Source organism: Onychomys torridus, chromosome 1, assembly GCF_903995425.1.
Source record: "Onychomys torridus chromosome 1, mOncTor1.1, whole genome shotgun sequence".
NCBI classification, from domain to species: domain Eukaryota; kingdom Metazoa; phylum Chordata; class Mammalia; order Rodentia; family Cricetidae; genus Onychomys; species Onychomys torridus.
In genome coordinates this window covers 148198066-148213280 of record NC_050443.1, presented here as the reverse complement: position 1 = coordinate 148213280, position 15215 = coordinate 148198066, and the positions used below count along the sequence as shown (strand labels likewise).

The 15215-nt window shown below is 36.3% G+C and overlaps 1 protein-coding gene across 6 annotated transcripts in view; it reads left to right on the top strand.

Annotated features, from left to right (window-relative positions):
* The window catches only part of Kiaa2026 (KIAA2026 ortholog), an 81848-nt gene that overhangs the window by 22377 nt on the left and 44256 nt on the right, over positions 1-15215 (top strand). For 4 of the 6 annotated variants that reach the window (XM_036209171.1, XM_036209160.1, XM_036209152.1 and 1 more), the window contains exons 2-3: positions 1060-1260; positions 13485-14902. In XM_036209171.1, the coding sequence (XP_036065064.1) occupies positions 1060-1260; positions 13485-14902 (1619 nt within the window). The remainder of the gene's footprint in view (positions 1-1059; positions 1261-13484; positions 14903-15215) is intronic. The other 2 variants (XM_036209182.1, XM_036209197.1) reach the window with 1 other exon arrangement.

Below are 15215 nucleotides of genomic sequence, written 5' to 3'. Positions count from 1 at the left end.
CCTTACAAAGGTAGAAAAAGAGATTTTCCCTGATTTTTTTTATTGCAATTACTGTTTGTATAATAGATACAGACCTAGAAATCAGTAGTTGGACTAGCCTTTAAAACTTTGCAAGGTCAGTGTAATGTTTCCTTTTCTAGTGTAAATATGTTTTTGTTGGCTTTTTTTTCAATACTATAGATCAATTTTGGGTCTTATGTTTGCTACCTCTGATATGCATCCTTAGGTCTATTACAAATATTTTTCATTATTTCAAATTCATTAAGGTGATGTGTGTTCAATTAAGTGAACTGCTGGGATACTATTTTTAAGCATTAGACCAGTATCTCAGTGAGTTAATACAAATATCATGAAGGACACATTTGCATTGAGATTGAAGAGGAATTCTAGAGTTCTAAATTCTGAATCTGAATCTGTTCAGTCAGAAGACAGATTATATTGTTCATTCATATTTTTATAATATGTTCTCTTTCATTAGTACTGATAAGCAATTAATGTTACAGAGTTAGATCACTTGGTAAAACACATTTAAACAAACCTCTACTTCATCCCTTCAGGGTTTGTTATTGCTAGGCAGCTATTTTCCTTGGGCCTTATAATTCCTCACTCTCTGGGCCCATGTAATATAATTGCTATATATTATAATACTGTCCTTATTTACAATTTCCCCAAACTACTTATATATCAAAATCTTTTTTCCCAAAATGTTTTTATATCATTGTATATTTTCTCATACATCAATAAAATGGTATGATACTTAATGCAAACAAAAGCTTTCTATTAATGTTTACTAATAGAATTAGTGTTTTAGTTCATAATTTTAATGCTTCATGCTTATATTTTTTAAATATAAAGGAGGGACTATCCCTCAGTGAATTTTATATGAAAGAAGTTAGAATTTTGTGTGGAACAGATAAAACTCTGGAACGTGGCAAAGAAAGGTTTAACAAAATATTTTGTAGTAGTCAACAAAAAAACCTTCTATTTAAGGTACTAGTGAAAGGGTGTGTTGCTTATCCAGAAGATTTGACCTTGTGAACTGACTTATTCTTCTCCAAGGCACTTGAGAGAAAAGACAACGATAGCAGTTACATCTAGAGGCTATTATGGATTGGAGGAGGAGAAGGGAACTGCATGTGCTTCAACAAGGCGCCGGTCAACACCTCGAAGTTTGGCAGGTTTGACAAGTGGAGTTTTTGAGTCTATAATGGTTCAAGTTTTGAGACAGGAAGAACAGCTGAGAGCAAAAGAAGAAAAAAGGTAAATGTTAAAACATTAAATGTTCAGATTTCCCAGAATTCCTTCTTAGAGAATAGCTGCATTTATATGCCAGTACCACATTTGTGGTCCCGTTTAGTCGTAATCCGTATTTAGTAGGTTTAGTAGTAATGCACTGTCAACAAAATATGAATTGTTGATGAATCATAGTGAAATTTGTTTTCAAGTGTAGTTTTAAATTTTAAAACATTATTTTGACAGTATACAAAAATAATTTTTATGAAAGATTTTCAGGTTTTCTAGAAATATTCCCAAGGGAAGTTCAAATTATAGCAATTTTTATATACACTTGTGTTTTTAGAATAGAATCACACACCATTAAATTATTACCAACTCCAGAAATAATGATGTTAAGAATGACATAGAGGCTGGAAGCACTTGCTGCATCCACAGAAGATCCAAGTTCAATTTCCATGTTAGCTCACAACTATCTAACTCTAGCTCCAGGAAATCCAATGCCCTCTTCTGGCCTCTGAGGGTACCAGGCATGTATGTGATGCACATACATGGAGTCAAAACACCCATACACATAAAATAAAAATTGTTTAGATTTTAAAAAGAATGACATAAATACACCTCTGCCATTTCCTGCAGTAATATTATTAACTTCTTGAATAACTGCTTGTTTTAGACTCTTCAAAAAAAAGTCTTGTACTCAATTAGTGGTACATTTTTGTGCCCATGAACATAGAGTGATGGCCTTATAAACATTTTATGTGTAACAAAAGGCAAGTAGAGCCCCAAGAGGTAAGTGAAACTCAAGTTTCTGTAATTTACTAGTGATTTTACATCAGATCAAATCTCAGAGTATGCAAGGAATGTTTGCTGATATAATTAGGGTTTGCTAATACTAATTGAAGGCAACTTAAAACATTTTGTTGCTCTTATATTAATAAATGTAACTTGCTTGATAATTGTACGGCTAAAACTCAGCCATGATACTTTCAGCAATTATACTTTTTATAGCAGTGATTAATTTGGAAAATAACTATGAAACACATTTTTCCCCTGTTCAAGATCTCAGTTTTTCTGCTATAGGAAATGGGAATTTTGGGGAAAGAATTAAAATTAACCTGATAATAATACATAATTGATTAGTATGGGAGGAACCAAAAAGTTAAAAGGCTGATGGAAGAAAACACCTCTATTACTAGTTACCAGAAATAGAAATTGTTCTGGGAAGAGGCATCAGAACTTAAAGCCTTCCTTAATATAAATAGAGGAAGGGAAGAATAAAAGATGGAGCACAGCTGGGTGTGGCGGCACTTGCCTTTAATTCCAGTACTCAAGAGCTGAGGCACACTTAGCCACACACAGTAGTCATGGCACTGTTGTGACAAGGAAGAAAGCTTCTGAGTGTAGTTTTTATTTACTGAGACAGGCTTAGCTCTCAACATGAGTAGTCAGACTGTATTGTGAGTCCAGAGAAAGTGGTTTGCCCAAAGTCACACAGTTTTTGGGTGGTTCTTGGGCCTATCCTCTGAAGCAGTTCACTACCCTGTGATTTTTAAAACAGCTGAAATGAAACTGTAAGTTTGAAAATTTGAACTGAAAGGGAAGGAACAATGAACTTCTCTAAAAATGAAGGGATTGAGATGGTGATGAATGTTTAGGCATCCAAGTGAGAATGTATAGTAGGAAGCTAGAAAAGTCAGTCCCAAATCATCTTTTTTTCAGCCATACATGTATTTATATTACCTTTGCCACAAATAAACATAGGAGAATAAGCCATGGCAGAACGTTGTCCATTCAATGGCCTGTGTACCACTGCACCCAACTCTTATATGTTTTCTTATTTAATTGCAATAATTCTTTATGTATTCAAGATATAAGTCTTTTGCCAGGTAAATATGACTTGCAGATGCTTCTTCAAAAATGTGTCCTTCCAAGCGGTTTTGGCACATACATTTAATACCAGTTGTCACGAGGCAGAGGGAGTGGAATCTCTTTTGAGTTTGAGGTCAGCCTGGTCTACAGAATGAGTTCCAGGACAGCCCAAACTATTAAACAGAAATTGAGTCTTAAAAAACAAAAACAAAAAAACTGTGTTCTACCTTTCTGTTTTCAGTGTTTTTCAAGAAGAAATTCTTAGTTTGACATTCAGTTGATTGATTTTTTTAAAAAATGGGCTTTTTATGACTTGTGTAGGAAATTGTAACATAACTGGGGTTATGAAATTTTTTCCCCCAGTATTTCTGTGTTTCTATTTTTATGATTATATTCAGTACCTAATTGAAATTAACTTTTGTTTGTAGCCTGAGAAAAGGATAAAACTGGTGTTTCCATTACTGGTAGCCAGTTATGGCAATATCACTTACTGTGAAAAACAAAAAACAACCTCTTTTTGTACTGAATTCTCTTTGTTGAGGTTAATTGAACATGTATTTATGAGTCACTCTGAACTTACTTATATAGAGATACATTTATGCTACTGCTGCCTTAATTTGATGACTGTTTTATTTGATACTGTTGCAGAGTACTATTTGAGTCTGTAGGGCTTTATATAGTAAGCTTTGAAATTTAAGTGAGTCTTCCAACTTTATTTTTATTATTTTCAAATTTGTCTGTACTATGACCTTTTCTTTTCTATGTACTTCTTGAATACTGTAAATTTCTTTACGAAAAAAATAAGTGTGAGGGGATTTTTATTAATATTGCATGGATCTTACTGATTAACTTCTGGATAATTGTTTTCTTTAATTTCTCTCAGCAATATTTTGTATTATAAATCATTTTAACTTGTAATTATGTAGAAATTTGTAGTTATGTAGTGTCGTGACCTTTTGTTTATTCTATCTGATTATGCTTCATCTAAAGTAAAATGTTACTACATATTTGTAATTTTTTTTTTTTTTTGAGACTGGGTTTCTTTGTGTAGCCCTAGAACTAACTCTGTAGACCAGGCTGGCCTCGAACTCACAGAGAGAGAGAGAGATCTACCTGCCCTGCCTCCCAAGTGCTGTGATTAAAGGGGTGTGCCACCATTGCCTGACTTACTTGTGATTTTTTTAAATTATAAAAACAACTCATTATTGTACAAATTAGCTGGGTATGGTGGTACATACCTTTAATCTCAGCACTTGGAAGATCAGGAATTGACCACATAGGGAGTTTGAGGGTCAACATGGTCTATATCAAATTCTGTCTCCTAAAACTAGAATCAGGCTAGGGCGAAGCCTTGGTGGGTGAAGTGCTTGCTGGGCAAGCATGTGAAATTGCAGTTGATCCCGTTTAAGGAAAGAATACATTTTGTAGACATCATTTATTGGACAAAAAAGTATGTAAGACTTTCAGAAAATAAAACGTATTAAAAGGATATATTGACTCTCTTTACATAAATTCTGGATTTTTATTATTTTGTGTGTGCCCCTTCGTCTTTGTTTCTTTGTCTTATGGGACAAGTGTTGAGATCTCAGGCATGCACTATCTTACTCAATATAGAATGTGACATTATCAGATAGTAGTTTTGATACCTTAATTGTATTAAAAAATTCTCACAATTGCCTTTTGTAAAATTTAATGTTTAGATTACCAAAAACTGTATCCTTTAATAGTCATTGTTTCACATTCCTATATAAACTAACTCATCTTTTGATTTGGAAATCACCATAACTAAAACAGTAAGTGGTTTCTACATTTTTGTAAAATAAAAGTTCTGACTTTATAATCTATTTTGAAATTCTCTCACAAAAAATAGCAGTGCTTTGACCCCCAAAAGAGGTCATGATATGCAGGTTGACAACTGCTGGTCTAGAGCAATAATACATTTCTTTAAAGAGATAGCCATTTGAATTCTATTTTGTTTTATGTCTCATAATAGTAACATAGACATAACAGCATAGGACTGTATGCTTTTATTATTGATTCAATCCCTTTACAGGTCAGTGATATAATCAGATGTACAATTCTTCAGTAGCCAGCCTCAGTGGACTGTAGAGTTAAAAATTGTCTATTTCTTCTGGATTATATAGTTGTTGAAGAATAATTAAAAATCATCTTCCTTTAAAATAAAAAAAAATACTAGTATAAGTATAGTCACCTGCATTTTTTATAGGTTTCCAGACTTTTGCTATTTTCCCACACAAATCTTGACGTTCCTGACCAACACCAAAATTGTCTATTCTCACCCCCACTCATATCTAAGGTGAGGGCATGTGATCAGGTCTGTATATCTTACATGAAGCGGCAGTCTGAAGTAGGAGACTTTATGTCCTGGCAGAAGTGGCAGTAGGAGTTCTGATTATTCTAGGTTCTCAGTTTCAGACGTGTGAAATACCACTGGAAGTCTTAATTCTCCTGGAGAAGTGTATAGAGAGAGTTAGGTTAATTTGTGGCTTCTTTTAAATTTGTGTCTCTGACCCTACAAGGCTTCTATAAGTTCCCTACTAAACTTTAAATTCCTTTTTTGTTTTAACTGTGAGACTCTGTTGTTAGCAGATAAGTTAAAAACCTGGCTAATAAATTTGATTCTAGTGGTTAATATTCCTATAATATAATATATATTACTTATTTTAAAATGCAAAAATGCCTTAGCTTTCCTTTATCATACCATCAGTTTGCCTATATTGTAGTGTTTCCTTAATGGATAATTTTTAATTGAAGTGTCTATGTTTTTTTCTAGATTGCAAACTCTTGAGAAAGGAGGGATCTATATTTTTTTCTTTCTTCCTTCATTTATAATAAGCATTCACTAAAAGTTTATAAAACGAGTGAGGGTACTTTCAAATGTAATTTTTTTTTTGTAAAGCCATTCCTTATTAGCAGTGCTTTTTATAAATTATGTATGCATGGTTAAAGTAACACTTGTTAGAATTTCTGTTAGTATTTCATACAGTAGCAGGTAAATGCTCTCCAGGCCTAAAAGGAACAACAACAACAAAGTTCATCTAGAAAAAAGAAATAAGGGCCAGTTTTTTGTTTATTTGATTTTTAATGAATGATTGTGAGTTTTATGATCCTTAGTCTTATTTCCCCAAACAGAAGGCTTAGTATCTAGAGTTAACATTTTTAAGCCATGCTATATACATGTATATAACAGAAAGCAGTGAAGTGCTCTGTCTGCATGTATGCCTGCAAGCTAGAAGAGGGCTTAAGCTATCAGATGGACATGAGCCGCCATGTGGTTGCTGGGAATGGAATCTAAGAGCTTTGGAAGAACAGCCAGTGCTCTTAACCACTGAACCCTGCTTTCTTTTATTTTACTACTGTGCCTTTAAACAAATCTTTGGAGAGCTGGTTTAAAAGTCTGTCTTTATCAGCAAAATGTGGTTAGGTTCAACCTGCCTGTCTCTCCCTTTTTTTTTTTTTTTTCCTTTGACACTGATCTCACTATACATCTTTTACTGGCCTGTAACTTACTATATAGGCGATGCTGATCTTGACCTCACAGAATACACCTGAAGAGATGGTTCCAGTGGTTAAGAGCACTTGCTGTTTTTGTAGGGGACCAAGGTTTGATTCCCAGAACCTAATGTCTTCTGCAGGCACACATGCAGTACATTTACATACATGCAAACAAAACATTCATACATACAAAATAAACTTAAATCTGGTAGATTACATACATTATCTCTAGAGCTCTAGATACTAAGGCTATCCCATTCCCTATTCACCTCATGGGCTGGAGAGATGGCTCAGAGGTTAAGAGCACTAACTGCTCTTTCAGTGGTCCTGAGTTCAATTCCCAGCAACCACATGGTGGCTCACAACCATCTGTAATGAGATCTCACGCCCTCTTCCGTATACATAATGAATAAATAAATCTTTAAAAAAAAAAAAGAATCAATTGAAAGACCACATTCCTCTTTCCACAGAACTAGTTTAAGCCTGGAATGGTGGTATTCACCTGTCATTTCAGCACTCAGGAGACCGTGGGAGATTACTTCAAGGGTATATAGTGAGCTCCAGATGAACCTGGGCTGCTGCATCAATGAAACCCTATGTCCAACAAAGAAAACAAACCCACAGAGACGATATACTTTTTTTTTTCTTCTTCACCCCTCCTTAGTAAACCCAGAGTCCATTGACTAGATTCTAACATCCTGCCCTGAAAAATACAGTTCATGAGGCGTAACACTGCAAACAGTATTCCTTAAGTAACTCATGTAGTGCACATAGGGTTGGCAGCATGTTTCCACTGCATGGTGGCTCTTCTAGGGCCCTGACCTAACAGAATATATACATCATTGCCTAATTCCCTTCCAAAAGTAACCCAAGTGATGCTAACTTTAGCCTTCCAAGTAGGCTCTACACTCACATTCTCTTACACTGACTTGCTGTGGAATTTTGAAGACGTCATCTTCTCACTGTTCTGTGTGTGTTCTTAGTGTCTCCATTAGGTGAATAGTTTCAGCAGTTACCATATTACTAACCTAATAACCAAAGCTTACTTAGCACTGCTTTAAGCAAAAACAAGTCGTATTTATTTTTGCATCTGCTTAAATTTCCTCTTTCATTCTCCTAAGCACTGGTTGCTTTTGTTTCCATCTCCTCGGAAACATGATTTTTCTCTTTCAGAACGAAGAGTAGTAATTCATTGGTATTAGTCATTTGTGTATTACCTACAGGATCCCATGATTCTTTTTATTCTCTTTCTCTATTGATTATAATCATCATTGTTATTTTATTATTGTACCCTCTATTCTATATTTAATGTTCCTTCAGAGGAGTTGAACATCTGGATTTAAATTAAAAGTTTTAATGTTTCAGAAACTGATGCTTGTAAGCTATAATAACACCACAAATGGAAAATTCCACACCCAATGAAATTTACATTCAAATTTAAAAAGTTTATATGGGTTGAATTCAGTGCACAGGTTCATTAAAGTGCCATAAAACTACCTTCAGTCAATATGTATATGGTATATGTGGAACATAAATTAATGTTTAAATTTAAATGGATTCCATCTTCAAGATGCATCATTTTATGCATATGAAAATACTATGAAATCCAGAACATTTTTTCTCTGGCATTTCAGATAGAGATACACAGCCTGTGAATTCCGTCTGTGAGAAAAAAAAAAAAAAAAAACAACAAAGTATTACACATTTTGATTTTTTAATCATGTTTTTCATTTATTTTTAAGTGTATGAATATTTTGCATGCATATATGTATGTACACCATACATGTGCCTGGTTCCTCTGGAGGCCAGAAGAGGGTGTCTGGTCCCTTGGAACTAGAGTTACAGACAGTTGTGAACTGCCCCTAGATACTAGGAACTGAACCTGAGTTACCTGCAAGATCAGCAAATACTCTTAATTGCAGAGCCATCTCTCCAGCCTTGAATTTTAATTTTTTAAAATGTGTATGTGATATGTGTGTGGGAGAGGGTGTGCATTTCTCAGTATATATGTGTAAGTCAACTTTACCAACTGAGCCATGACCCCTGATTGATTTTAAAAATAGAAACCTATCATAAATATCAAGATTTTTCTAACTGCTAAGTGATTTTACAGTTAAGTTCATAATCAAAGGTTATAATGAAAAAGTTGATCAAAAACAATGACAGACACAGTAAGTAAGCTGCCTTTGTTGATGTTTGATATTCTAACAGATACAGACTTTAGAGCAAACACTTAAGTTCTTAAATTTTATGGGAAATGACTCAAAACCTTTTGTATAGTTAACAGAATTTTAAAGAGGAAATTTTGTTTATCTTAGTTTATAAGTCTATAGAGATTCCATTTATTGGTAAAATAAATAGAATCTATAATTCAAATTAAATAAACATGATCTTCAAATGACCTGACTCATCTTTAGTCTTTAAATTTTTGATTTAGGATTTTTTGGAGCTGGGCAGTGGTAGCGCACGCCTTTATTATCCCAGCACTCAGGAGGCAGAGCCAGGCGGATCTCTGTGAGTTTGAGGCCAACCTGGTATCCAAAGCGAGTTCCAGGAAAGGCACAAAGCTACACAAAGAAACCCTGTCTCAAAAAACAACAAAAAAAAAACAAACAAAAAAAAGTTCAATTTGAGCCCAGGTGGTGGTGGCACATACCATTAATCCAAGCACTTGGGAGGCAGAGCCAAGTAGATCTCTGTGAGTTCAAGGCCAGCCTGGTCTACAAAGTGAGATCCAGGACAGGCACCAAAACTACACAGAGAAACCCTGTCTTGGGAAAAATTTAAAAAAAAAATCAATTTTTTTTTTCTTTTTTTTTTTTGCAGGGGGTGGAGGTTCAAGACAGGGTTTATCTGTGTATCTCTAGCTGACCTGAAGCTCACTCTGTAGACCAGACTGGCCTTAAACTCAGAGATCAACCTGCCTCTGCTTCTCCAGTGCTGGCATTAAAGGTATGCACTGCCACTGCCCAGCATTGGTTTTGTTTTGTTTAAGTACATTCCAAGTTAAGTGAAATTTGTTGTTTCATTGTTTGGCTAGCCTTGGCTAATCTAGACTGAATTTGATCTTGAAGCAGTTCACTTGCCTCTGCCCCCAAGTGCTGGGATTACAGGCTTGTGCCTCACACACCTAGTTTAAGTGAACTTCTTGACCATGCAAAATACAGTTTTAATAACTACCACAATGTTTGCTGATTCTAACACCATTATCATTTCTGGATCGTTTTGATTGATTTTTTAAAATATATTAATTCTTTGAAAGTTTCATGCAATGTAGTTTGATTATGTTTACCCTCACTCTTCCCTCTAACTCCTACCAAATTTACCTGTTACTTCTCTCTCATGTTCATGTCCTCTTTCTCTCTTCAATAACCTACTGAGTCCAATTTGTGCTGCCCATGTACTCCTGGGCGTGTCAACAGCCAGTGGAGCATGGCCAGCCTAGTAGGTCCACACTCTTAAAGAAAACTGACTCTCCCTCCCCGAGGAGGCAGCACCTGTCTGTAGCTCATCAGTTATGCATGGGGCTTGTGATCCTTTCCCTACATTCTAGCATGGTGACTGGCTTAATCTTGTGTGGGTCTTAGGCCAGCAGTCACAGCTGCTATGAGTTCATGAGTGCAGCATTCTGGTCATGTCCAGAAGATACTGTTCTGCTCCTGTCCTCCCTGACCTCTTCCCACCCCTCTTCCACAATGGTCTCTGAATATTGGGGTGGGGATGTGATATAATTGTCCTTACTATGGCTGAGCATTCCATTGACACATATTCGCTGCATTGTGACTAGTTAGGGAGTTCCTGTGTTTGTCATCATCCACTGTACGTCTCTAATGAGGTCTGATAGCTGTGCTAATCTGTATGCAGAGAACGAGATTTAGAAGGCAGTTTGATACTCTAGCCATTTAGCAGAATAATTGTAGGCTTATTCCTGGGATCTGTGAGCTCCCCATCCATGGGTCCTTGGCTAAATTTGCAGTACCAGGTGTGGTAGTTAGAGTTTTTATTGCTCTGAAGAGACACCATGATCACAACAACTCTTAGAAAGGAAAACATTTAATTGAGGCTGGCTTACAGTTTTCAGAAGTTTAGTCCATTATCATCATGACAGGACATGGCATCATGTAGGCAGACATGGTGCTGGAGAAGGAGCTGACAGTTCTATATCTTGATCTGCAGGAAGCAGAAGCAACTGTGTATCACACAGTGTAGCTTGAGCAAAGGAGACCTCAAAGCCCACCCCCACAGTGACACACTTTCTCCGACAAGGCCATACCTCCTAATAGTGTCACTCCCTGTGGGGGCCATTTTCTTTCAAACCACCACACCAGGCATTCATTTTCTCCTTTGGAGAAGGCTTTAATAAATCCAGAAAGAAAGTGGTTGGTTATCCTCATAACATTTGTACCACCTTTGCACCTATGAGCATATCTTGCCTTAGTGGATATTATTGTAGCTCACAGGGTTCTTGGCCGGGTGAGACTGTTGACTTTTTACCCAGCAGCCTATATCACACCTAGTACTATGAAAGCCATCATGGAAAAAGCTTTCTGCTTAGTACCAACTTAACTTCACCATCTCCTATGACCTATATATGTGGTGTCTTCAGCAATAGGGTCTTTCCAAAGAGTTGTAGTAGGCAAGCAAGAGCAGTGTCAATAGCCTGTATTGCTTTGAGGGTCTCTGGAATACCTCTGACCAAACTACTGGAGGGAAGGTAACACACACCTGGCACTGGGCTTTTTATTTGGCTTTGTGGAGAACCAAAATTCCCTGTGGAGGGTAACTAATTAAATGCTTATAAAATGGGTTTACATGTGGCTTTTTAAAATATCCTTAGTGCTAGTTATAGATAGTGTATGCCATTTGACAATCGGTTGCTGACTTTTTAATTTAGCTTCCTTCATTCTCTTGGTCAAAGGTTTAGCATACTCTATAGCCTCATTTTTCTTAGTGTGTTGTTTCTTCAGGACAATACTTAAACATTTATATTGCAGGACATGTGGAATAACTAGACACTGAATCGTAGGTGCTTTGGTACTAGGCTTCTGACCATTGTTGAAAGGCTTTCTGACAACATATAAGACTGAAAGTTTATGGCTTCTACCATCCCTTTTGGGCCTGAACTGCTAAGGCACAGCTGTCTCTATATTCTAGGAATATGTTCTTTTCTGTTCTTTTTTTTTTTTTTTTTTAATAATCAAGTTGAAACCTCTCAGATTGGTATTTTTATAAAAGGAAGAAGCCAGATTCTACCAGCATGCTACTTCTGCCACTCCCATGTTGTCAAAATAAAATTCTTCAAAATTATAAACATAATAGAAGGAGTATCTTTTTGTTTGTTCTGTTTTGAGACATAGTATCATGAAATTAAAAAAAAAACATTTAATATGTTTGTGTTTATCCTTACCTGCATATAGCATGTTATTTGGAAGTCAGAGGGCAACTTGTGGGAGCTGATTCTTTCTTTCCATCCTGGAGGTCAAATTCAGATCATCAGGCTTGGCAACAAGTGGCTTTCCCTCTGAGCCATCTTGCTAGCCCTCAACAGCTGAATTTTGTTAATGATACTTAACACTGTTTAGATGTCCAAATGCACTTGGTTCTTCCATTAGATTGATTTTGTAGTTTCTATAAATGAGTGAAAACTTGTAACCTTTGTCTTTCTGTATCTGCTTTATTTTTCTTGCATCATGATTTCCAGTTCTGTTCATATTGCTAATAATAAAAATTAATTCCTTTAATGGCTGAGTAATATGCCATTGTGTGTATATTACCACATTATCCTTATCCATTTATGTATGATAGGTATCTTGGGCCGTTTTATATACTGGCTAGTAATATAATTTTTTTGTGTTTATGATATGTGTACATGTGTCTGAGGTGTGTGTTCATGTATATGCAAGTGCATGTCTGTGTAGAGACCTGAGCTCAGCATCAGATATCTTCCTCTATCACTCTCCACCTTATTTTTTTCAGACAAGGTCTCTCACTGAACCTATAGCTCACTACTTGGTAGGACTGATTAGTCAGTGAGCTTTGGAATCCATCTGTCTTTACCACTTTGCACCCCCCCCACACACACACACACATTCTGGGCTCACAACTGCACACCACTGCGCCCAGCTTTTACATGGGGGCTGGGATCAAAACTCACAGCCTCATGCTTCTGCAGTAGGTACTTTATCAGTGGAGCCATCTCTCTATCCCCTACAGTTTCTTTATAGTTCTTTTTTTCTGTCTAATAGAGCTCCGTGTAACACTGACAAACACACAACTTTTTGCTTAAATTATTATTATTTACTATTTATTATAATCTTTTCTCTTTGTGAGTCACTGTTTCTCATGTTCCAGGCTGATCTCATACTCACAATGTAGCTAAGAATGGCCTTGAGCACCCTGTTTTTAGGCAGTGCTGGGGATCAAACCTAGAGCTACTTACTTATATGCTAGACAGACACTCTACAAACTGTCTACATCCCCAGCCCCACTGCTATAATTTTATAGAAATAATATGGGTAAAAATATAAACATTGTATAGCTTTTAAATGAAGTCATAGTATAAAAATAACTACAGTCCAAATTCACTTATTAGCTAAAGTAGATATATGTTATAAGTTCAAGTGTTTCACCTCAGAGATGGTGTTAGTGATAGGTCTCCATCCATAAAACTGAGGATACAGGGGAATATGTATTTCCTTATGGAGATTGAGGCAAGCATACTTTTAATGGGGCACTTAGGACTCATGTGAAAAACATAAGTCAGTTGTCTTAATTATAATTACTGAAGATAAATATAACTTTAAATTTCAGTGTTTTATGCTGCTGTCTTTAAGTAATAGTAATATAATTTAAATTTTGTTTAGGCTTCGGGAGCAAGAAAAAAAAGAAGCGGAAGAAGCTTGTCAAAAGGAAGTAGAAGAGTGGGAAAGAAAACTCCTTGCTCAGGCAGCTCCAGCCTGTATGGAGAACATGTGGGAAATTCCAGCCATTGGGCATTTCCTTTGTTTAGCCCAACAGATCCTAAACTTGCCAGAAATTGTCTTTTATGAACTGGAGCGCTGTCTTCTGATGCCCCAGTGTAATGCCTTCCTGTCTAAAATAATGACTTCTTTACTTAGTCCTCCCCACCGCAGACCCACCTTACATCGAAGACCCACTTTGCCTTACCGGACTTGGGAAGCGGTGCTGAGACAGAAGGTACAGCAGTGGTACACCGCTGTGGGACAGACTGAACATCCTGATAACTGTGCTGAGAAACTTGGCTTATGTCCTCAGTTTTTTAAGGTTCTTGGAGAAGTTAATCCGTTGGAAGAAAAACCTTTTCACGAGCTACCTTTCTACCAGAAAGTGTGGTTACTTAAAGGACTCTGTGACTTTGTGTATGAGACACAGAAGGAAGTTCAGGATGCTGTGCTTGGGCAGCCCATTCATGAGTGTAGGGAAGTCATCCTTGGCTACGACTATCTGGAGAATGCTTACGTGCACTTTCCACAGTTCTGTGGTGCAGATGTACGGATTTATAAACAAAGGCCCTTCCAGGCCCCAGAATTTCCAGTTCCACCCATTAAAGTAAAAAGAGTACCTCGAATTAAACTGGAGAAATTCAAGTGTGACCATGTTAGTACAAGTAATGGAGAACACAGATGTAATAGAGAAAGTCTGCCCTCAGCCTTCAAGAAAGAGCAGGAAATGGAATTTGATCCAGCCTGTTGTCCTGCTAAAATGAACTTTGATAATCATGACATCTCTGTTGAAATGGAAGTAAAATCCAACTGTGCCATTAAAGTCCATAGTCCCTGTGGAATTGAAAAAACTGATTGTTGTAAAGAAAATTTGGAGAAGTCCAGAAGTCCAGGAGAAGTTACTGCCTTTGGGGAGCCACTCAGTCCAGGTGAAATAAGATGTATAGAAAATCAGGAAAAATATGGTGAAGCTTCCAGAATAAAGACAGAAGCCAGCCCATTAAAAGAAAATGCTCTGAAATCTTGTCAGATTCATATAAATGGAAGTCACATTGATCATCAAGATATTAACTGCCATAGAGTTGTGAGAGACATATTGTTAGAGCACTCACTGCAGAGCCACAAAAAACTCAAACTAACTAAAATGAGGGCGAAAAAGAAGAAGAAGAAGAAAAAGAAATTGAAAGATGTTTTGAATGAAAATTTACAAAGAAAGCGTGAAGGTCTTCATTCTCTTGCCTTCAAGTCTTACAAACCTGAGATCCAAAATAAGTTATTGATCATTAAAAAGAAAGGAAAACACAAGAAGCACAAATCTGGTAAGCTGACCCAATGGGCAGGACTTCTTATATTTAAGTGTAATTGCATTTTTCTTTCAATTATGCATTATGGAAGCTCTGGTTGATAGAATGAAATGCATCTGTGTACTTACTTTTGTGTATGTGGGGGTCATGTTTTATTTCACAGGATTAAAAACCCAAGGCAGGAAACATTTTTATATACTAACAAAAATAACTAGTATAATACATTTGAATGAATCTCAATTTGACATACTTGAATATTGTATTTTTATATTTTTCCCTGTAAATGATGTGTCTCATCACTTACATTAAATGATTTTTTTTTCTTCCA